The sequence below is a fragment of the Phacochoerus africanus genome, chromosome 10 (genome assembly GCF_016906955.1).
Source record: "Phacochoerus africanus isolate WHEZ1 chromosome 10, ROS_Pafr_v1, whole genome shotgun sequence".
Taxonomy (NCBI): domain Eukaryota; kingdom Metazoa; phylum Chordata; class Mammalia; order Artiodactyla; family Suidae; genus Phacochoerus; species Phacochoerus africanus.
This window is the reverse complement of record NC_062553.1, coordinates 62,288,629-62,313,745: the sequence shown is the minus strand read 5'-3', so window position 1 is coordinate 62,313,745 and position 25,117 is coordinate 62,288,629. Positions and strand designations below refer to the sequence as shown.

Genomic DNA, 25,117 nt, shown 5'->3' with positions numbered 1-25,117 from the left:
AATTACAGAGCTTCCCCAGTAAAAACTGACTTTTACATTTAAAGCAACTCATTAGTTTAAAACTGAGAATTTCCACAAAAGGGGAAGCATGGAAATAATTTGATGTTAGAAATTGACTGGAATTTAAATGTAGTATATATCATCAAAGTGAAAATAAAGTATATATGCTGGTTTTGAATTTAGACTATCCACTAAACTTTAGGATTATAATGGAGCTCCTAGTCTTTGTAAATACATCTGCTTTGTTTAGGCTGTGTACCTGTAAGTATATGTTTATATGTTTATTTTGGCTTTAGTTTTGTTTTCACTCTCTTTTTTAGTAGAAGAAGAGCAATTCCTCTTTCAGAAGTCTATTTTATTAATATTTGTCTACCTTGCCCTTGTTTCTAAAACTATTTTCTGATTACTTTCTAAGTTTAATCAAAATCTCTGTTCCTTCTATTTGCACCCAAATAGACATTTTGCCTGAAAGATGCATTGTCCAAAAGTTATTCCTTATTATTCTCCAGTGCTTTCATGTCAGGATATGTCCTTCATACTTTGACACTCTTTTAACCCCCATGTTTCAGCATGAACAATACCTGTGATAAAGTATTGGGTGTCCAAGAACATATTACTATAAGGTAGCAGGCTATCCTGATTTTTTTAGGCAATGATGGAGATAAGATTGCAGTTTAATTTCCTCTGATCCAAAAAAGCTTCATATTTCCGATAGAATTTTTATTAACTTAATAAAGAGTGATCTTGGCCCAGGTTAACTATTATTTACAACATTTTTCATTTCTGACATATTACTAAAGAATTTGCTCAAAACTGACTTGACTAAGATCAGAGGCATTGAAATAGATTTTAAACTTTTTGTTGTAATAAAACCATCATTTTTAAAAATTATTCTAGAGTATTAGCTAGATTCTATTATCAGACATTCAAAAGTAGTAAAATCTTTTTTATATACCTGAATAATCAGGCATGTTGTATGCCATAAATTAATATTAACTCTTCTCAGTGAAAAGGTTGCTTTAATACTGAATTCATCAGATGTTGCATGGTTTTTACCTTCACATAAAAGACTTTCTTGGCTCATAATGAATATTGTTAAAAAATGTATAACTGAAGAAACAAGTATATATAAATATCTATTTATATATGTGTGTATATATACATATATATGTATGTGCATATGTATCATATATTTTAACCATGTAGCTACATAAAATTCTCACCAGAGGTAAGAGCATAATGATCAAGGTGCACACATGCATTTTTGAGCAAAACATGTAAGCTTCAAGTTATCTTCCTTTGGAAATGATGAAAATTGGCAAAGGCAAAGCCAAGTAGTAATGGCAGTGGAATTTATCATTGCCATGTTTGTATTCTTTCTCTTCTAACACCTGTAAGGAAATTATTTTCCCTTCTCTGTCTGAAAATTTCAGAGTATGACTTTAATATGGTTTTAGCATCAAAACAAAACCAAATAATGGATATTCAGCAGATTCAGAAGACTATCAGAAAACTAATCAGCCAATTAATTTTTCTGCAACCACACAATCTCATTTCCAATTATCTTTCCACATCTTAGGGTTGTCTCTCTATAGATTGTATATCTCTCTCCACATACATTATTGCCCCTCAGTTCCAGAATTCAGAAAGCAACCATTTAAACTCAGAACTCATTATTCTAAAATTTCTAAATGACAGAAACAAATTATTCAATTTGAATAAGGGTCAAATTGATTGAGTTCAAGACGACATTGGCCATAAAAATATTTTTTTTAAAAAAGCCAGGAACTACAGCCCATTTCATTCAGTAACAGGGACAGTCAACATAGAAAACGAAGTGTGTATGGGACTGGAGAGATATGAAAAATGCATTTATAATAGTCTGGCTAAATAAATATTCTATGTACTATTCATTAAGTAATCATTATATTATGATTAATGTTTATTTTTATTTTAAATTAAATATAGTTATTATTTTTCTTAACTCTTGGCTGATTCTTCCAAGAAAGATCTCTCACTATTTACATTAGTACCTAGTCTAGTTCTTTTCAAAGACTAGATGCTCACCTGTCCATTTCAGCAGTTCATGTAGCAAGAGAAGCCTGTGTACATGCTTACTATGGTCCTAAGCAAAACATGTAGAATGCATTGTTTAATCTAAATCACCTTCTTATTTTCAGGTATTTTTGGCTGAATACACAGGACCTCTGCTAATATATCTCCTCTTTTATTTGAGGATCCCATACATATATGACATCAAAGAGAGCGCTAGAAGATTACGCCACCCAGTGGTGCAGTAAGTAATACATACACAAGGTACATAGAAATTAAGGAACAGACAAACTAGTACACAGATATTATGTCAATAAAGATTGCTTTTAAAACCAACTAAAGTGGATTTAACATTGGGGAAATTTATTTATCCAGAAATAATATATACACGCCAACCTGTACATTTATAAACAAGGAACTATTACTTAATATGTTTAATACTGCAAGTATTTTACTTCACGTATACCTTAAAGTAGAGATAATTTCAGTTAATTATGATCACAATCAGCAAGAGAAAAATAAGCTTAAAATTAGAAAGTTGAGAGGCCATACATAGAGCTCAAACTATAAATACTTCTCTAAGGACATGGGCAACATTCATATGAAAAATATAATGACTGAACTAATAAACTGGAGGAAAACAGATCTTTTTTAAACTTACTCTTAGTAAATCAAAAGACAAAAAAATTACTTTGTATTAAAAAAGGGGGGGGGGTTGTTATCAAAGCAGAATATATAACTTCACTTCTTAGCATACTGTGGAAATAATCTCTATGAATTTCTCCCTCCACCCTCATATCAAATATAGAGAAAGAAAAATCATTCAGGAAGCTACATTGGCATGCAGGGTTAGAAATTTGTTTAAGAACAATGAACCTGAGCAAATGATTAAACCTCAAGTGAATTAAGAAGCAAAACTTAGGTCATGGGACACTAGGAGATAGAGAATAATTTGACTCCTGGATTGCTCATCTCAAATTGATCTTTTCTTTATTCTCAATTCCATTCTGAAGCTACAATGACTACCCTTCTTGTCCTGAACCTACCTTTCACACAGGGCATTTACACCTGCCATCCCTCCTCCATCATCCCTCCATTGCCTCCCTCTTATCTCTTATTCAGACTTCAAATACAGCTCAATATTTCTTATTAGCCATTCCTATTCCTTCCATGAGGAATATACTACTAAAATGTTTTCCTTTATACAAATTATTACTTTAAAATTATATATTTAGCCATTTCTGTCTTTCCCTCTATAGAGTTTAAGTTCCTTAATTAATGTATTTTGATGTTCACTCAATCTTTGCTCCTTTACACATTACCTGATTTACAAAAAAAAAAAAATGCTTAATAAAAACATTGTTTTTGAAGGTATGTGTCAGATTTTAACTAGTAATTTTCAGGAATCTCCGAATGAAGATTATTTGTGGTACAAAGCAATTTGGTGCTTGATAGGAACAGAGAGAAAGCTAGTGTTGCAGGGGCACAGAGAGGCAAGAGACGAATGACCTCAGGGATGATGGTCAGGTTAGTAGTGGGCAAGATGTTTAGAACCTTTTGGGACATTGAAGTGTAGCTTTCTTTTTCTTTCTTTTTTACGCAGCTGCACCTGCAGCATTTAGAAGTTCCCAGGCTAGCGGTTGAGTTGGAGCTGTGGCTGCCGGCCACAGACACATCTCTGACCTCGGTAGTAGCTTGTGGCAACACTGGGTCCTTAACCCACAGAGCGAGGCCAGGGATTGAACTCAGATTCTCATAGAGAAAACATGGGGTCCTTAACCCACTAAGCCACAACAGAACTCCTACTTTTCTTTTTCTTAAGTGAAGAAAAGAGGCAATTCATTTTGAAAGAGTCTGGTGCAGAGAGTTCATAGGAGAATGTAATTGCCCTTATTTTTTAGACCAAACATATAATGTATAACAGATACATACCACAGCATGAAGAAAAGAACAAATTTATCAGAGTGGCATTCTTAAAGGAATTGACTAATGGTTGGTTACTAATCTTAAACAGAAATACATGTTTTATAACATCTCAGGAATAAATGTATCTGTGCCACATTGTTACAAAAGAGCAAATATGTTAAGTTTACATGAAGTCCTTCCCAGCAGATACACATAAACAACTTTTTTTTTTTTTTTAAGGGCTGCACCTGTGGCATATGTAAATTCCCAGATTAGGGGTCTTATAAGAGGTGTGATTCCTAACCACAGCCTAAATCACAGCCACAGCAACCAGCCTTATCAGAGCTGTGTCAGAGACCTACCCCACAGCTCACGGCAATGCTGGATCCTTAACCCACTGAGCAAGGCCAGGGATTGAACCCACGTCCTCATGGATACTAGTTGGATTCATTATTGCTGAGGCATGACTAGAACTTCCCACAAACTACTTTTGAAATTTAAGTGTCTAGTAGAGTCTATAAAATAATCACAAGATTCCTAAGGAAATTTCAGGATGGATGATTTATCAAGGTTAAAAAGATAAATTTCAAATATTATATCCATTTGCCACACAGTCCATCATTGTTAATCTTCCCAAGTTGCTTGGAATCACATCATAGAGTCAAAGGCATTTTTCTGCTAGTTCAGATCTGTATGTGACTCAACTGCCCCAAAATTCTTTGGATCTGTACACTAGGACTAAGGCCAAATCTCCTGCAGGATTTCTATCCCCATCAAGTAATGCAACGGCGGTCCAGAGCTTGATGTAAGGTAGATGTATTCAATAAATGGTATTTAATCTAGGGAGTACATACTCAAAAGTGTCATAGTCCCTCCCACTTGAGAGATCTAATGAATTAGATGAACTGCGGCAAAAGCCATACCTCCCTAAGACCTCTAACTCCATCATCGTGAATGGAAGAGTACCCAGAGTAAACTTTCCTGTGTTCAGCATTTAGTTTGACTATCTCCCTTAAATGTTAAACAAACAAACAAACAAAAACTTTAGGTATTTGGATACTTGATCCCTGTTTAGGTCACTGACCTCATTACTTCATACTTTTTGTGTCATCCCTCATATCTCACACTCCATCTAAATAAACTCTACAATCTTCTGTTGGTTGCCTTTCCTGAGCCCTCCTCAATTCCTAAAATCCTTCCACTGTGCCCCTGCAATCCAAAGTCCACTATTAGCAAAATCTCTTGCATCTTCAACCTTCTATCTGAACATGACCTTCATATTCTTCCTCAATAGAAACCTGACACTCTGCCTCCCTTGCAGCTCTATAAAGTATCTCCTTTCACAGTCCTCATTACTTGAAACTTAATGAAACATATTTTCAAATATTACAATTGGAAAAAAAGAAACAGATGCAAACCTATTTGTGAATGCCCAATTAATTTAGCACTGAAAAGAAAACGAGTTAATGTTTGAAGTCAACCATAATTAAACAGAAAAAATATTTTGTAATAAACACAAACTTGATAATGAGTTACCAATAATGTGCAAAGTGGTATACATCCAAATATTAAGACACACAGGTAGCTGTTATTCTGATCTCTATGAGCTCATGGTATAATAAAATTAAATAAGTAAACTACTTCAATCACAGCTTAAACTAAAATTTCCCACTCAATGTTCTGCTACATTTCTGGGCATAAGGTAATTTTTCTAGCTTCTTACAAAATGGAAAACATTACTACTCTGGTGCTTATATAAATACTTCTACAAAAGAAGAAACAAGTGAGGAGAGATATCAATTCCCTTATCAATCATTTGAACCCATAAGGCAACCTCCTATTTTAGGACCTTTGCTTCTGCTTGTCTTACCATCTAAAAAGCTCTGTCACCAAATACCTACACTTTGTTCTCTCTCTAAGAATTTGCTTACTGTTCATAGATATACACATTCACACATAGGACCTGTCTCTCCTATAATAGGTAAATGATTATATTTTTATAGATTAATAATAAATTCCCTGATGTTTAGCCAGGTTAGTTTGCTTTGTTTGTTTTCCCTAAACTCACTATTATTAATGCCAGAAATCATTAATTCTTTGTGGTTAATATAAACTCAGTGAAGACTCAATGTTTCATTTTATGTACTGCAAATGACATGTTGATTTTTATGCTCAACCTTTTTTAGTTTGAGTATGCAATCTTTGATTCATATTGATTTTCTTGATTAGTAATGATAGCTTTTGAAATCTTACAGCCTAATTTATAATAAAATAAGTGCATATTTTAATGGAAATGTATTTTAAGTATAAATAAGAAGATATATTACTGTAAACCACATTTGACATTTACTTTTAAAATCATACATATATAAATAACAAGAAGAGTTGATAAGTTAGAATAACAGCAACAAAAACAAAAAGAGACATACAATGCATTGCAATATGTTAGGAAAACCAACATCAAACAAACTAAACAAAGCAAAAGCTACATTGACTCCATAGAAAATGAAACTTTCCAATCTATGGTACTTGTTAAAGGGCAACCAGACAATGACAAAGTTATTTTGCATATTATTAAATGTCAAATGCATTGTAAGTAGGTTTTGGATACTTTAAAAAGTTGTAAATTTTCTGCTTCGATACTGAGGCATTTTGATATGAGCACATTTACAATTATTTATATATATTTCTTGCACAGATGTGAACATACAGTCTATGGTATTATAAAATAACCTGTGTTTCATCAGAAGCAAATGTATAGAAACTGTTGTAACAGTCCTTTTATTATTAAATAAATTTAGAACATTTCTAGAATAAAGATATTGAAATATTTTGTTTTGGTTTCAACAATATTTCCTGATACATACAATGCTGTAGTAAATGAAAAAAATACAAAAATTTAAAAAGTGAAACATCTTATGCATAGCGTAAGTCAGATTTCTGGAAAGAAATTTAATGTTTACATCTTATTTTCTTTCTAGCTTGGCCTGCTTCTGCCATTGTATACATTATCTCCGATATCTTTTGGAAACATTATTTGTTCACAAGGTTTCTGCAGGTCATACACCCTTGAAAAATTTGATAAAGGTGGGAGCTGATATGTTTTGTAATTTTGATTATAGGGAAGTTTTATGTATTAGATCATCTGTAAAATCATTTAATATGTCTCAAGCATAGATTTGTCTATTTGGTTTTATCAGCATATCTTAAACATTCTGCTCTTGAAATGTCATTTCTCGAGTGATCTAGATCATTCGAGCTGACTTCAACCAGTAACATTACATGCAAGATATGCCATGACCTTATGTTTCAAACTGCATACTTTTAGTTGCCTTTAATCTTGGAAACTTTTAGCACTGAATTCAGAGTAAGTGCCACTTGAAGAGGAAGACCTCATAAATAAACCCTCTCATAATTATACATTTGTGTGATTAAAGTGATAATGTTACACCCTATATTTATGACTGTCATCAGTGTAATGACTGTCTTTTGCTCTTCCAAAAAATGATCAATACAAGTGTCACTAAGCATCAAACATTATTTTTTTTTCTGTCTTTTGTCTTTTGTTGTTGTTGTTGTTGTTGCTATTTTTTGGGCCGCTCCAGTGGCATATGGAGGTTCCCAGGCTAGGGGTCGAATCGGAGCTGTAGCCACCGGCCTACGCCAGAGCCACAGCAACGCGGGATCCGAGCCGCGTCTGCAACCTACACCACAGCTCACGGCAACGCCGGATCGTTAACCCACTGAGCAAGGGCAGGGACCGAACCCGCAACCTCATGGTTCCTAGTCAGATTCGTTAACCACTGCGCCATGACGGGAACTCCCTAAGCATCAAACATTATTTATCTTGATAAACAACTCTGAAGAAAATGGGAAATTTTCTGGAACATCAAAATGGAAATATACATTAGATAATATGGTGTAATTCAAGTTAAAATTTAATTTATTTTCCAATTTAAAATTTAGTTTCCAAAAGAATTATATCCTAACTAAAATCATCCTGGGTTTTGGGCAAATATCTGTTTTCTAAAAGTCTCAATGAGGCAGATATTCTATTGCTATCATTGTACTGACACAGTAAATTCAAGAACTCTTAGAAATGTTAAAAAATTATTTAGACTTGCTAAATAATTTTAAAATTTATCATATTAGTACAAGATCAGCAATATAGCCAAGCACATCTAAAAACAGTCCATTTCCCTTTGTAATCAGTCAAGAAACATTATTACTAATGATTAGATAATTCATTCTTTTATTCATTTACTGTTGGATAATGGCTATTGGTAAATCTTATGAAATAGATTATTATTTTTATTATTTCACTTATGTTTATTACTTGATAGACAAAAACTGTTCTTGAAAAATCTTCTTAAACACATTGTTACATTTCTCTATATCCTAAATACTCATATCCTCATTTATATTAATAAGGGTTGAGCAAAAAATGTGTTTTTGTCAATGATATCAAGTAGGTGCTTTTAAAGTACTATTTTACTGGGTGAAGAAGTACTACATTTTAATCTTAGAAAATTTATAACTTTTTTCTTTTACAAAAATGCTGCAGTATGGCATGTACATTATAGTTTGGCTTCAAATGATGTGTGGTGATATATATATATGTATACACACATACACGTATATACATATATATATATTCTCTAACTTTGATCTTGTTTTATTTGTAGAGTTGTGCCTTTTACTGGGGATTCACTTCTTGGATTGCCTACTACATTAATCACCCACGGTATACACCACCATGTATGTAGAATTTCTTCTTAACTAACCCCATACTAAAAGTGTCAACTTCAAAACTCTGTTCTAAACTATATAGAAATGAGGAACATATGGTACACATAAAGGAATTAGCAACTAATGAAAATGTGTCAATTGTAAATTCTTTCATGTACATTACATTTTTATGTAGGCCTAAAAGACCAAAGTTTACTGATGTATTTTGATTTATTTTCTCTCCAGAGAAATTCTAGCTTAAAACGTGTTGAATATAAACCCCCAAATAAACGTTAAAAAAATGAAAGAGTAAAGATGAAATATAAACAGTTTATATCCTCACATAATCATGTGAAATCAACTATCAGGATTTTTTAATAAAGAATTAATCTTTTAAATGTAACTCAAAAAGAAGGAAAAAAGGCATTTTTTTCATGGGACCTATTATTTCCTAGTTACGAGTTTATTAAATATGTTGGCCCTTGACTCAGATGAAGCAATTCAGGGAAATGCACACTATACCAATACTAAATCCTCAGTTCCTAATCTTGGGGGGAAAGTACTGGCCCCAATCAGAGAATTCCATTTCTTTTAACTTCTGTGGAGTTTTCTCTCTTCAGCTTTTACTGAAGCCTCAAGGTACACACAGCAGAGCCCTAATGTTATGTGTTTAGGTTTTATATATAATTGACAGCTATTTTTTGTGGTCTATTTCTAGTTTATAAGTTTGAAATAAATGGCTGTGACATATTCAAGTTTTATTTTAAATTTTATAAAATAATGTAAATCTTAAAGATAGTAGTAATCTATTTGCTTGAAGTACAGACATAGAGAATTACATTATTCAAGGTCATAACCAAGATAAGCAAATCTAGTTCAGCAATCACAGTATATGATTGCAATGTTCAGAATTTTAACTCTTCTAAATACTAACAAATTAACTATGAATATTGATGGATAAAATTCCTTGATCTCACAAAACTCATTTTTCAAAGTATTTTATCATAAGATGTACTTGCTAACTTTAGAATATTAACAGAAAAAATATTTAATAGATATTTTTGATCCATGATATGTTTAAGAAGAGGAACCTCTGAAAAATGCTGCATTCATATATCTGATACAAAATAATATAAGTTGACTGTGTTAATGTGCAAAAAATATTTATAATATACATTATTTGTCAAGAACTATAAAAAAGCTAGTTCTTTTGTAATTAGAAACAATATAATTGTGTAAGAGTTAATATTCCCCAATATATGTTAAGAAAATAAAGGCCTCAAATATTAATTTGACTGTGTTCAAGACTCTTAAATGCATATGATATAAGCAGGAATCAAATTCCATGAAAATGTGTAGAAGAGTAAAATACCAATTCCAACTGAAGTGAATATCATGCATAGAAATTCCATGTTTTGCATTACTCTGATATGCATGGATTTCAGTTTTTATGGTTTAGCTAAATAATAGCAGCCCCCAGCACCATACATCAAATTTCTGTTACCATATGCTAATTGTAGTTTCATAAAGTATAAACTTTGCAGGTAGCTTTTCAGTCCACATATCACTCTGTAAATAACAGATGCACATCATCGTCAGTGACATTTGACGACCATTAGTAACTGCACATCTGTTATTCAATTCCCTCACAACCAACAAATAACTGGAACAGAGCCTGTAGTTTAGACACAGAAATCTGTAATCTGAGCAAAAGCCTAGCCAACCCCCAGTCAGCCAGACAGATATATTTTAGATAGACATCTTTATGGAGAGAAAGGAAAAGTGACATCAACTTGACTTTGACTTATGGTCTAGGCAGGAGAAGCTTCTGTTTCTTAAATTGCTTATGGTTTTGGTCAGCCTTGGCTGTTATAACAAAATACCACAGACTGAATGGCTTAAACAAGAGTAATTTCTCAGAGTTCCCATTGTGGTGCACTGGTTAACGAATCTGACTAGGAACAATGAGGTTGCAGGTTCAATCCCTGGCCTTGTTCAGTGGGTTAAGGATCCGGTGTTGCCATGAGCTGTGGTGTAGGTTGCAGACATAGCTCAGAACTGGCGTTGTTGTGGCTGTGGCGTAGGCTGGTGGCTACAATCCAATTAGACTCCTAGCCTGGGAACCTCCATGTGCCACGGAAGCAGCCCTAGAAAAAGCAAAAAAAAAAAGAGAGAAGAAAAAAAAAAAAGAGTAATTTCTCTCTCACAGTTGTGGAGGCTGGTAAGTCCACCATCAAGTTTCTGCCAGATTGAGTCTCCCGGTGCAGACTCTCTTCCTGACTTGCTGGTAGCTCCCACTTCACTGTGTACCCACATGGTGGAGAGAGTGGGGAACAAGCTCTCTGGGATCTCTTTTCACAAGGACACTAAATCCCATCCCAAGGACCCTATCCTCATGACCTCATCTAAACTTAATTACACCCAAAGCTCCATCTCAAAATACTACAATATTGAAGGTGATGGCTTCAACAACTAAATGTTAGGGGGCACTGATCCATTTATAGCAATAATGGTAGGGGCCTAGGATAATTAGCCCACACTTGAGGCAAAAATAAATGGGATCAATAGATCTAATTTGACATATGATTACAACATTTATTAGATTTAATTTTTTCCTTAGATTTTCACTTTTCTTTTCCACAGTGATGCAATGCAAAGGTCTTTCCTTGCATTCATTATCTTTGCCTAGGATTTTTAAAGGTTGATTTCTCTCCTTTTATAATTTATTGATCATAACTTATAGACTAAACATTTTATGGATTATATATTGGATCATAAAAGTTCAATGATGTCCATCCAAAGTAGAAATAGTACAAAATACAGTATCTTTAGATGAGATGAAATAAACCTGAAAACAGATAAGTAAAAAATTTTTAAACAAAATTTTTAAAACTAAATGCTTAAAAACCTACTCCTAAATAACTATTGAATCTATAAGTGAAAATATTAACATTACAGAAAAGACTATGACAAAATGACAAAAAAGGAAAATGGCACATATTAAAACTTTTTTGGCAAAGTAGTTATAATCTTATTGGGTAATCTTATTTAAGGGGAGTGAAACAAACATACTAATTAAACATTAGAAATTCCCTTATATTAAAACATTGTACTCAAATTGTGTGCTATACTAAATTCAGGTTCTTGGAGTTATAGAATAATTGAGCCAGTTTTTACCTTGTTCCCCTTGAAATATTCTTTAAAACCTGAATGCTTAGGATACAATCTTCCTTTATCTTACCCTCAGAATTAGAATAAGAAAAAAGAACAGTGGTTACATTTTATGTGTCTAATTCCTTTCGTATTTCTCTGTGCTTTCACTTGGTATATACTCTTCAATTTACATGCTTAAAACTTTAATTCAGGATATTTTTAATTATACATGGTTATTAATTTTGTGTTCTTTTTATGCTGTCATAACTTACACCACTGTTCTTTGCCCTTTATGTCAACTGATTTTTTTCTGCCTGTTTCTGTATTCTTAGTACTAAGTTTCACAGTTTTTATAGGTCTATTCTCAACAGACTTTGCTGCATAAAGTAAATAGCATCTGCACTTTAAACACATAAACCAACTTAAATGAAAAACAAGTTATTGATACATATTTCCAACACATATACTACTAGGGAAGTCATTTTTCATATTTCTTGAGCAATATTTAAAATAATAAGAAAAATGTATTATCATAATTGAACTGCCCAATGGCAGGAATATTCCATTAACCGCAAACCAGAATGCATATGTTCAGAAAACTTAATACATAAATGTTTCAGTATCAAAAACAGTCAAGGAAAAATGAGCTACTTTTTTGTCTGTTTAAATGTGAAATACTCAAATTACAAAAACACTATAAAAAGTTTTAGTTGATATTTCTTCTAGAAATATTGTATATTATTTATAACTTTGGTTTTTTGAAATAAATATAAAAAACATTTAAAATTATAATCATGACCCACTATATTTTTATCACATTAACTAAAAATGAAAACAAGTCATCTCTTCACAGCCCTGATACACAAAATGTTCTGAACTCCTTTTTTCTCTGTATTATTTTCTATTCATTTCTTTAGATAAAAGTGCAGTTATATACTCAAAGTCCTCCCTGATCACAATAAATCCTTCTTTTGAGCTCTTATATTAAATATGTCATAGATCCTTCCTAGTAACAGTTATTAAAGTTGCAAACTTCCATTGGTTAGCATGTGATGAATATTTGTTTCCTTGTCAGAAACTAATTTCTATTAACAGAGGGTTGCATTTGGCTTTGTTTGTAATTAATTTCACAAACACATAGTCTACCTTATAAATTTCTAAAAACCAGTGTTGATTTAGTGAAGTTTAGTCTAGTAGTAGGTACAAATTAAAAAAATTATTGTATATAGGGATGAATATCACCTAAATACTATGATTTAGCTAGAGAAGAATCTTTCAATACATGGAAAAATGTGTATAAGGGAATACATGATCACAAAATTATTCTATCAAATATTATTTAAAAATTTCCTAACATATATGTATGTTTTCAAAGGGAAAAATCTGAATATTAACTGATTTTTCATGGATGATGGGACTTTAAATGCATTTTATTTTCCTTTAACACTCTTATCTCTTTGCCAAATTTCTCCATCAATATATTTTATTTTATAATTATGGATATGCACTTTATAAAAACAAAACTTTTAATATATGTATATGCCTTATGTATGTAATTTATACATATATTCATGCATAAATATTTATAACTTTTAACTAAATAATACTTTTAAGTTTCTCGCCCATGAAAACAGAACTTCAGTGGAACATTAATACGGAAAGATGTTTGAAGCACTGTTATCTATTATACATAAAATCAAGGTGACCTTAAACATGTAGCAAATGGATAATATTTAATGTTTTAAGAGCTAGCCACATTGTATACTATGATGCAGTTTCTATCAGAGCTTTGGCAAGAATGTTTAATAATATTGGAAAAGACTTTAAATATATTCTTATGTAAAAATTCCAATATTCATTTTTAAAAGTCCAATTTTTTTTCATGTTTTAAAGTTTGTAAGTCTGTTTCTATTATGCAAATAAGTTCATTTGCATCCTTTTTTTTTTAGATTCCACACATAAGTGATGTCATAGGATGTTTGTCTTTCACTATCTAACCTCACTTAGTATGACAATCTCTAGGTCCATCCATGCTGGTGCAATTGGGATTTGATTCTTTTTATGTCTCAGTAATAGTCCACTACAATATTCAAAATGCAGTATTAAATTAATTTTTATTTGTAGGTGTGCTTTTATAAATAAATAAATACAATTTGCATGTACACATACATAAAACTAGAAGAAATGCAACTGTGAATAAGATAATGAGCTTATAAGATAATTATTTTTTCATTATTTTTGTTTATTCCAACTTCCAACATAAACAAGGTGAATTTACACCCCTGTTTCAAACTTGATTTTGTCCATTACTCATTATATGATTTGGCAAGTTTTATCTCTTTACTATAAGGTGAGAACAACAATACTTGCTCCATATATTAGTTTCTATGATGCAAAAAGATAAAACTATTGCCTGTTGCAAAACCTGATGCAAAAATAAAAAATTACTATTTTTGGCATTTTTCTTTTTATTGTTGAACATTCAAAAAGAAGAGATATTTTTGAGCATATTACATACTAGGTCAGATGAACCTGCTTTTAAGGTGACAAAAAGATAAAGTCTGCTTACAAAAAGTTTAATAATACAAATTAAAAAGAGATTCATTTGTAGTCTAAATATTATTAGAATACTGGAAGAAAAGTACATGTGGAAAGGACTCGTCATCTTTTTAGATTACAAAAGTATCATTCCAAAAAGTCAATCATATATCCACATAGTATGTCTGATTAGAGTGTTGTGGTATTCAATAACCCTTGCATGAATTATGTCTATAGTATGCCATTTCAAAAAAATGAGTGTTCGCATAACATCTTTTTCTGCTTTCCAGCTTTTGGAAACAAGCAAATTATGGTATCTGCTATCAATTTTCTGGTATGTATAATATTGCTATTCATGCTCTAGTTGTGGCATTATTAAGAATTCAAGCAGATTGTATTTGAGGATTTGTCATGTGGAAAATATGACCTATTTTTATATCATATATATAAAATGATATTAAATGAAATAAATCAAATGACTTCCCATAATCACATCATTAGCTCTCTAAATCTTTTAATCAAAATGTTCTTCTCATCTATAAAAGATGATTTTAATTATTTAAAATAAAGTAACTTTTGAAGAAAATTAAAAAGTCAGTAATTTTTCCTATTATCTGAACATTTACCAAATTATGAACATCTAAGAACTAAAAGTTTTACAAGTCTACATAATGGTCATTCAACAAATACTTTGGCGTAATTATTCAGTAATTCTGGATGAAAAAAAAAAGTCTACTTTTGTGAATGAAACAGGGCTCTCTGCTAATTGTTCTCAGTCCAGTTCTTTATACCGTTCTATTTAATTGCATGCAAGCATTGTCTGAATATGATACAAACATGAGTAATAACAAGTTCTTTATTACTTCTAAAATAGATTAATTATGTTATTATATATATATTTACCTCTATACACATATAATTCCATGTTTTTTTGTTTGTTTGTTTTGTTTTTTGTTTTGTTTTTGTTTTTGTTTTTTTATGGCCACACCTGCAGCATATGGAAGTTTCCAGACTACAAGTTGAATCAGAGCTGTACCTGGCAGCCATATGCCACAGCCACAGTAAGGCTGGATACAAGCCAAGTCTGCAGCCTACACCACAACACATGGAAACTCTGGATGTTTAACCCAATGAGCAAGGCGAGGGATCAAACTCGCATTCTCATGGATACTAGTTATGTTCCTAACCTGCTGAGCCACAATATGAACTCCCTACATGCTTTCATTGTTATTCATGTTTTCCTTCATTCCTACCCTTGATATATTAACTCCCACAATTCCTGTCCTTGATACGTTGATAAAGTCCCACGGTTCATGCACAGATACCAATTTTTTGTGAAATTTGAATAATTATATCCTGCCATTTCATTCAAGGCCAATCTACACACCACACTTTGTAAAAAGATCTCATATGAATCTGTGCTTGTGTGAGTATGCACACACGCACATTCATATATATACAGATATTACATATATAACTAATGCATACATATATGCATACATATATATTAACCTAATAATACCCACTACTGTGTTGGCAGTGAGAGGAGAAGGTTACGCTTTTATCTTCTAGCACCTAGTGTTATACGTAGTAGGACCTCACCATTTGCTTGAATGAATGAATGACACAAATCAGTTTATTTAGAATTTTTAAGCTAACATGTTGTAAATATATCAAATTTCCATGTGTGGATATTTTTTATAGGCAGCAATCCTGTAATTTATTTATTTTGATATATTTATTGCTCACCTGTGTTATACCAAGTCTGATGTTCTCTGTATAGTAACTCTGTCCTTTTTATTAAGCTACTAGTGCCTACTCCTCATACAAGTCTTTATTAGTCAATGCTATTTTACACACTACCTATTGGAGAACATTTATCAAATAATAATAAGAAATAGGCAAATAAAAAATTTTATCACGGTTGCTGGCTTGTAGGGGCCAAGATGTCAAATTACACGAATACTAGTTAATAGTAGCATAGATTTTATATCCTGTACAGACATAGTAGGTAAATGTAGTAACCTTAATTCCACATTTCAAGATATAGAAGTTCCACTGTGACCCTGTTAAAATTGTAAATTGTGATGACAAACTAAAAGGGCTTGCTAATATAATTCTCCCAGACTATAAATGAGACTGAGTAATCAAAACAGTGTGGGGCTGGCACAAAAATAGACATATAGATCCATGGAACAGAATAGAGAGCCCAGAAATAAACCCAACCAACAACAGTCAATTAATCTTTGACAAAGGAGGCAAGAATATACAATGGAGAAAAGACAGTCTTTTCAGCAAGTAGTATTAGGAGAGCCAGAGAGCTGTGTGTAAATCAATGAAGTTAAAACACCCCCTCAGACCATACACAAAAACAAACTCAAATGGCTTCAAGATTTAACTATAAAACATGAATTCATGAAACTCCTAGAAGAGAACATAGGGAAAATATTCTCTGACATAAATCACAGCAATGTTTCCTTAGGTTCATCTCTAAAGGCAAGAGAAACATAAGCAAAAATAAACAAATGGGAGCTAATCAAATTCATAAGCTTCTGCACAGCCAAAGAAACCATAAAAAATGAAAAAAAAAAAAAACAACCCACCGAATGGGAGAAAATCTTTGCAGATGATGTTACTGACAAGGGCTTAATTTCCAAAATATATAAACAGTTCATGCAGATCAATAAAAACAAAACAAACAAAATCAACTCAACTAAAAATGGACAGAAGACTTGAATAGACATTTCTAGAAAAAAGACACATGGATGCCCAATGAACACATGAAGAGATGCTCAACTTCACTATTTATTAGAGAAATGCAAATCAAAACTAGAATTTGGGGTTTATAGATGCAAACTATTGCCTTTGGAATGGACAAGCAATGAGAACCTGCTGTATAGCACTGGGAACTGTATCTAATCACTTATGATGGAACATAATAATGTGAGAAAAAAGAATATATACATGTATGTGTGACTGGGTCACCTTGCTGTACAGTAGAAAATTGAGAACACTGTAAAACAGCTGTAATGGAAAAAAATAAAAATCATTATATTAAAAAAAAAACTGCAATGAGGTACCACCTCACACCAGTCAGAATGGCCATCATTAACAAACCTACAAATAACAAATGCTGGAGACAGTGTGGCACAAAGGGAATACTACTACTCTCTTGATGGGAATGTAAACTGGTGCATCCACTGTGGAAACCAGTATGGAGGTACCTTAAGAAACTAACAGTAGAGTTGCCATATGATCCCAAAATCTCACTCCTGAGCTCATATCTGGACAAAACTATAATTCAAAAAGATACATACACGCCTATGTTTATAGCGGCGCTATTCACAGTAGCCAAGACATGGAAGCAACCTAAGTGTCCATCGACAGACTAACAGACAAAGAAGATGCGATATATAAACATACATATATATATATATATATATATATATATATGTATGCGATATATAAACATACATATATATATATATATGTACAGATATATATATCTGTCTATACACACATACACACATATATAATCACCTAAATGGCATACTACTCAGCCATAAAAAAGAACCAATTAATGTCATTTGCAGCAACATGGATGGACCTAGAGATTAATAAACTAAGTGAAGAAAGTCAGACAAGTACAAATACCATATATCACTTACACATGGAATCTAAAATATGATACAAATGAACTTATTTAGAAAATAGAAACAGACTCACAGACACTGAAAATAAACATGTGGTTACTAAAGAAGAAAGTGGGGTTGGTTGAGGGATAAATTAAGAGGTTGGGATTGGCAGATACAAGTTACTGTGTATAAAATACTTAAACCACAATGTCCCACTATATAACATAGGGAACTATTTTCAATATCTTGTAGTAAACTATTATGGAAAAGAATAAAAATAAATAATTTTTTTTAAAAAATTAAAAGATATGATAATCCAGGGACTTAATAATAATGAAGGAGGCAAGACACATTTAACTTTTATAAATAAAATGTGACAGTAAGATATACATTTTAGGAAATTTATTCTAATATAGAATGTAATAACTGAGTTGACTGAGTTTTCATATAACCACCTAAACTGAATACTCCTACCATATAATTATGAGCATAGTTCAAGGTTAAACATTTTATTCCTAATAACCTATATATACCCACACACACACACAGTTTGGAAAGAATAGGCAACCTATTTTTAAGTAAAATGTACTTTAATTTCTTATGTTATATTAAAATTATCAGTGTATAGAATCCATTTTTATAGAGAAGGAACAAAGGGGAAATTAATGGGTTAATCTTGTATAATGTAAAGTGGCAACCAGAAAATGTATATCCTCTTTGCAAGGGTTAATTTTTTGCTAATAGAATGTTATGCTTGCAAAATTTTTTATTCTTCATTTATTGATCTATAAATCTTCTAAACAGGAACATCTAGTGGAATATACATACATGATCAAGGGGTGAGGTGTCCGACAAGCAACAAGTGACTTTATGGGGCAGTGCTACTAAAATAGGTTTTCTAAATTGAGCTGAAGCCAGCTGGGAACCACACTACTATCCCTGCAGTAGAAGGGTCACTACTGTGTTAGTAAACTTGGATATTTAAACCTATGCCAAATCTATCTTCAGTCATGTTTCTTCATGCTGTGAAATTTTACTTATTACGTCAATACAAAGCAGATAATCAACAAGACATGATTAACAAGGCAGTTTGAACATAGCTGTCAAAAGGGGTCAACGATATCTTCAAAACCTCTATCTCAATGTGACTCATTCCTATGATTCTATATATATGTCCACAACAGCTTCTGTCACTGTTATAATACAGAATTTCTTCTTACAATTAGAGAAACATATTTTTAGATCTTTAGAATTAATATATTACATGGATATCTGTACATGTATATATGTATATGTATACGTGTGTGTGTGTGTGTATATGTGTATATATATATACTTTTTAAGGAAGTCCAAGAATATCACGCTAAGAGGTTTGAACTATTTTGCAGATTTGTGAAGCTGGAAATCATTTCATCAATGTAATGTTGGCTCATCCCAATCACACAGGTCGGTAACTTTATCTTTTATCTTCTCTAGAATGAATTATGGTAATTATTATTTTTTAAACCAATGGTTGGAAAAATTTAAGATTATTATTCCCCAATTCTTGCCTTTTTGTGTCTCAGTTTTCAAAATATTTGAGCTAAATTATATTTCCTAATAACGGCTTCTCTAAAATGAAGTGAGCATGTATAAACATTCCCTCTCTCTCCCTCTTTCATAAATATATGAAAAAACAGATTATTAGTAAGTAAAGAAATATGAAATTCATTGGTGAATATCCAAATTTCTCAGCTCTACTTTCTAGCTTAACTTTCTACTTTTATTAGGGTATAGTTGATTTGCAACGTTTCTTCAATTTCTGTTTTACAGCAAAGTGACCCAATAACTTTTGCACAATAACTGTTACAGTCCCAAAATATTTCAAATGACTACTTAAATTTTTTCTAATAAAAGTGAATTTTCTTTGATAAACTCAATGGTGTAACAGTAGCAATGCCTGAGATAATATTTTGAATTTAGTAGTTAGCAAAAAGAAGTTGAAAATTTTAGTGTCTATATAATTTAAAGATATTTTTGGAAAATCAGTGCTCTCATTCGGGGTCAATAATAGATATGGATTCAGAATGGCTCATTGTATACTGTATATAATTTAACTGTAATTTCAAATAGCAATGGTCAACTTTGGACTTCATGCTTTATGAATATAGTTGCAAATATAAAAGTGTTTTTGTCTCTTCAAGTTTTTTTTTTAACATCCGTTCAAATTTCTTAACATTTTCTTTTCTCACATATTTCTAGCATGCTGGGGAAACACATGAAATACTTTACAGAATATTTTTCATATAATAAAATAACTAAAATTAAAAGGAAATTTATTATATTAGAATATTTGTGAACTGAAATATAATAATGATATACAGTATTTTTTATTATACTATATAACATGCTGATAACTACTTAACTTTTTGAGTTGATGGCCATAAATTACACATATGGATATCTAAAACATCTATAATATCACTTAAAAATATCTGTACTTTATCTTGCTAAAAATATTAACAAAATAATACAAACACTGCTGTGATTTGTTGTTTGCATTTGTATTGAAGTAAACCCTATATTTTATTAAGAAGTTGAATGCCATTCATTTTTATCTGATCCAAATTTATAGATCTACTGAATTCTCTTTAGGACTATATGAAGTTCAAATAAAAACTCCTGATAGTCTTGATCTTTTTCAAGCATAGAAGCAGGATACAAAACAATCTTACAAAAATACTAACATTGCCAAAGTTATGAATATCACAAATTTAGTCTTAACTCTGACTCTCTAACAATGTGATTTTGCTCAGGTTTCTTCATCTATCTGGAACATGCTGTCATTATCTGAAAATGAAAATTTTAAATCTCCATGTTTTCAAAGTCAAACTTTGCAAATGTTATGTGAGAAAGACTCTGTGTGTGTGTGTGTGTGCTCACGTGTGTGTGTGTGTGTGTGTGTGTGTGTGTTTAGACCATGCTTTACCTAGTTTTGTCAAGTCAGAAGACAATCTTAGCTTCTCTCCTTAGCTAATTGGTGTGGTCTTTTGCATCTAGGCTTAGAAGACTTATCACTATAGTCTATTCATTTTGAAGGGAATTTTATAGGATGTGTTTTAGAGTTGATAATTCCAGATCAATTTCCCAGAAATATGATGTAATCTTCTAGTAGGTTTACTCATGTCTTTTTTTTTTAGTTCTAGAATGTTTTCCTGCATTATAATCTAAAATTCAGTTTGTTACACTGTGGACTCTGAAGAGATGGTGCGGTTATATTACATGCATGTTACATATGCCTTCATCTTATATACCTATTACTTTCCATTTTTAGCTTTTTTTGTTGAATGCTTTTGTTCATGTACTAAATACCCCCTATTCTACTGAACGTCCACCCTTAGGCAATCTGAAATATGTCCCATAATATTAAGATGATTTTTTCTTTTTCTATAATTTAATTCTTGAGAACAATCTACTCTTTTTTAAAATTTTCTTCCTGTTTTGTCCATACCTATTTTGAGTTCTGAGATTTATTAATGGCTATAATCTTTGTTATCTGCAAATGCTTCCCTCTGTTTGTTCATTAAAATTTTTCTCTGTTTTCTTTTGGGGGGTTATCTTATCATTTGGAAAAAAACACTGGTTTTCTATTTTATTCACGTAGAAGCTCTATGTGGATGTCAATCACTTTATATTCATTTTAAGTGTGTGGCCTGTCCTTGAAGAAAAATAACAAATATTTTTACAGATGGGGTGACGAAGTCAAGTCTCTAAAGAATAAATTGTGCTCTAGAAGGCCCGGGGTGTTTCATTGTGTCTTTTAATTCTCTATATACTCTTTTGTTTTCTAAAGCCCTTAATTCCCAGAAAGATTTCCTTCTTTACCTTCCCTTTGAATCCTCTAAGCATTGTCTCCTCTTGTGGAAGCAGTCCCTTCTAAGATAAAAACTTCCAGACTCACTACTTTCAAATAATTTCATTTCACTTCTCTGTATGAATTGTGGATATGTATACATACTGCATTCTTTTTTCCCTACATAAAATCCTTATTAATGATCAATTCCTGAGTCAAGTCTAAAGGAGTTTCTGTTGCTCTTGGGGTTTTATTTCCTCACTTACATATTAATTGTAGTTTGTAGTAATATCCATATCTTAGATATGCTTTAGGCATGAATTACAGATGGGGGACCATTTAATATTGATTGTGTGAGCAAGCTGTCATGAAAATGTTCCTCAGGAAATACAATGTGATATAGAACAAGTATTTTAAAAGCATTTTACAAAGGATTGGGGAAAAAGGAAGAATTGTGCCAAGTAGGAAACTGAGCTGTGATGCTGTCTCAAGGGTGGCCTCAGTCTCTTCCACAGGGTTATCTGAAACTTGGATAACCTTTCTGAGTTGACCTAAATTGGAATGACTAAAGGAAAGGTAGAGGGATTTGTGGCTCCCTGCAAATGGGGAAACACTCTAGGATAAGGCAACTCTCTTTTGTCAAGGCCATTTTTTCAAGGGGAATTATCGTTGACAGTTTTCTGCTACCAGCAAGTTTAAAAGAGACAGTAGTGGGAAATTAAACAGACTTCAGTTCTGCACAGGGTCTTGGTCTAACAACTGATTTGCACCATCTTCCTTTCCACGAACTTCTAGGTCCTTCATCCTCACCTAGCACATTTAACATCTCAGAGATTATCTGAAGCATGATATGGACCCTCATCTTGAGGGTCTAGGATTCTGTCTCCATGTGGCCCTTGTCCATGGATTGACAGAGTATCAGAGATGTCTAAGTACTCGAGGCAAATCATACTCTCCTTACTCCACTGTATAACTGCAGGTATACCTCCTTTTCATCATTAGGCTCAATCACCCCACCAAGAGTAGTGATTCAGTCCCCATGACACTGGGGTCTTCAGGCTTTAAGATCCTTGTTTCCAAATGGGGGATTTTCTGTCACTGGACACAGCAGATTGATTCTCGTTTGACTGTAAACTGAGGGTTTTAGTTGATTTAAAGGTGTACTTTGCCTCTATGTCAGCACTTCAACTGTGCCTTCAACAGACCTTTCCTCAATCCATCTGGTTGGTACCTTTTTTTTTTTTTTTGCCTTCTCTAGGGCCATTCCCAGGCTAGGGGTCCAATTGAAGCTGTAGCCACCGGCCTACTCCAGAGCCACAGCAACGCCAGGTCCTTAACCCTCTGAGCAAGGTCAAGGATCGAACCCGCAACTTCATGGTTCCTAGTTGGATTCGTTAACCACTGAGCCACGACGGGAACTCCAAGGTTGGCAACTTATTAATGACGCTATATTTAAGATTTTTCCTTTGGTTATGGACCCATTTCTGTACCTCCTTTTTGAAAAATGGATTCCTTAAAATAACAGTATATTGTGGAGGATATTTGTTAATTGATCAAATTTTGTATAAATCCTTAGATAATAGGATTGACTCAGGACCTATAGAAAGGAAAGGAAAAACCATTCACAGAGTATATGTCATTTCCTGCAAATATGAATTGCTGTATCGTTCAAAACAGTAGGGGCTCCGTAAATCACCTTGCCATCAGGTTACTAGTTAGTCTCTATGAGGAGTGGTGCCATACTCTGGTCTCACTGTTGTTCTTTATTGGTAGAAGTCTGGACACTTGGCAGTAGCAGTAGTTATATCTGCCGTGGTAAGTGGGAGCCCATGCTACTGAGCTCAAGGATAGCTTCCATCCCTGCCACCATACTCCACTCATGCACCCATGTTAGCAATGAGTAGTAGTCCATTACAGAATCTGGCCAACACTGACTTGCTACACCAACTTTTCTACCTGTTTTAAATTGTCTTTTCCATCGTATAAGCTCCATTTTAGGTATTCACATGTGATACAAAGATCTTCATCCTTCTTACCCACTCATATTCATGGACATACTTCCAATCCTAACTTGTTTGTCTATTTGACCCTGCCTGTTAGTCTATGCATATTGTAGCTTGGATGCATCTTGTTCAACTCCAGACACTCTGCCCATTGGGAGGATTTACCCCTTACTACTGCCTTTTAGGGTGACCCTTAAATGTGACTATTCTGTAGCTGCTCTGCATTTTTGGCTTAGTCCCACATAACAGCCAACTCATCCATGAACTAAGCTCAAAATCTCCCTCCTTTTTCAGGAGGCCCAAAGTGATACCTAAAGTTGCCATGCATGTAAGTTAAAGGAGATACATTGGTTCAACAGTGGTGGATGACACGGTTGTCTGGAATACCTGGCAATGCTTATCTTTCCGCCTATTTTTGTATCACTCTGAATATACCACTTTCATCTTACAATGGGGATTTATTAGTCTCACCCAAACTTATGATGTGGTAAATCTAACAGAACTCAGATTACAATGCTCAGGACAACATGGTCACTTGATGACCCTAGAGTAGAGTCTTCATCTTCACCAGGACTCAGTGGCATTCCAGAACTATTTTGTCAAAGAGATATAAGTCTTCACTACAAAGTCATGGCCTTCTCTAGATTGCCTAGGTTCAGAATTGTAATTATTCCACTGGGGTTAGCCATAATCTCCACACATTGACTCTTCTCATCATTCATAAATTTAACATGTAGAGACTCTCTGATTAAAAGGCAAGTACAGGAGTCCTTCACTAAAATTTGAACCTGCTGCAATTTTCTGCCTTGAGCCCTACTATACTTTTATAGTTTTTTGTGTGCATAGTGTACAGTTCAAAGGAGATTCCGGGAGTTCTCTTCATGGCTCAGTGGTTAACAAACCTGACTAGGATCTATGAGGATGCAGGTTCCATCCCTGGCATTGCTCAGTGGGTTAAGGATCTAGTGTTGCTGTGAGTTTTGGTATAGGTCACAGACTCAGCTCATATCCTGAGTTGCTGTGATTGTGGTATAGGCCGGCAGCTGCAGCAGCTCCCATTTGACCCCTAGCCTGGGAACCTCCATATGCCATGGGTGTGACCAAAAAAAAAAATAAAATAAAATAAGAGAGAGACTTTCCTGGTGTGTAATATGGTGCCTCCCAAACTGGAAGATGCCTACAAGGTATTCTGCTTCCTTCTTAATGATGGGAGTTACAAATTTCAATACATTTTCTCTGTTTTGGAGAGGATGTCCCACAATCATTTGGAC

The 25,117-nt window shown here is 33.0% G+C and overlaps 1 protein-coding gene across 1 annotated transcript in view; it reads left to right on the top strand.

Annotated features, from left to right (window-relative positions):
• TECRL (trans-2,3-enoyl-CoA reductase like) overlaps positions 1–25,117 on the top strand; it is a 103,575-nt gene that overhangs the window by 71,878 nt on the left and 6,580 nt on the right. Inside the window, exons 5-9 of the mRNA XM_047799298.1 lie at positions 2,181–2,296; positions 6,939–7,044; positions 8,643–8,715; positions 14,667–14,710; positions 19,400–19,457. Coding sequence (XP_047655254.1) covers positions 2,181–2,296; positions 6,939–7,044; positions 8,643–8,715; positions 14,667–14,710; positions 19,400–19,457 — 397 coding nt within the window. The remainder of the gene's footprint in view (positions 1–2,180; positions 2,297–6,938; positions 7,045–8,642; positions 8,716–14,666; positions 14,711–19,399; positions 19,458–25,117) is intronic.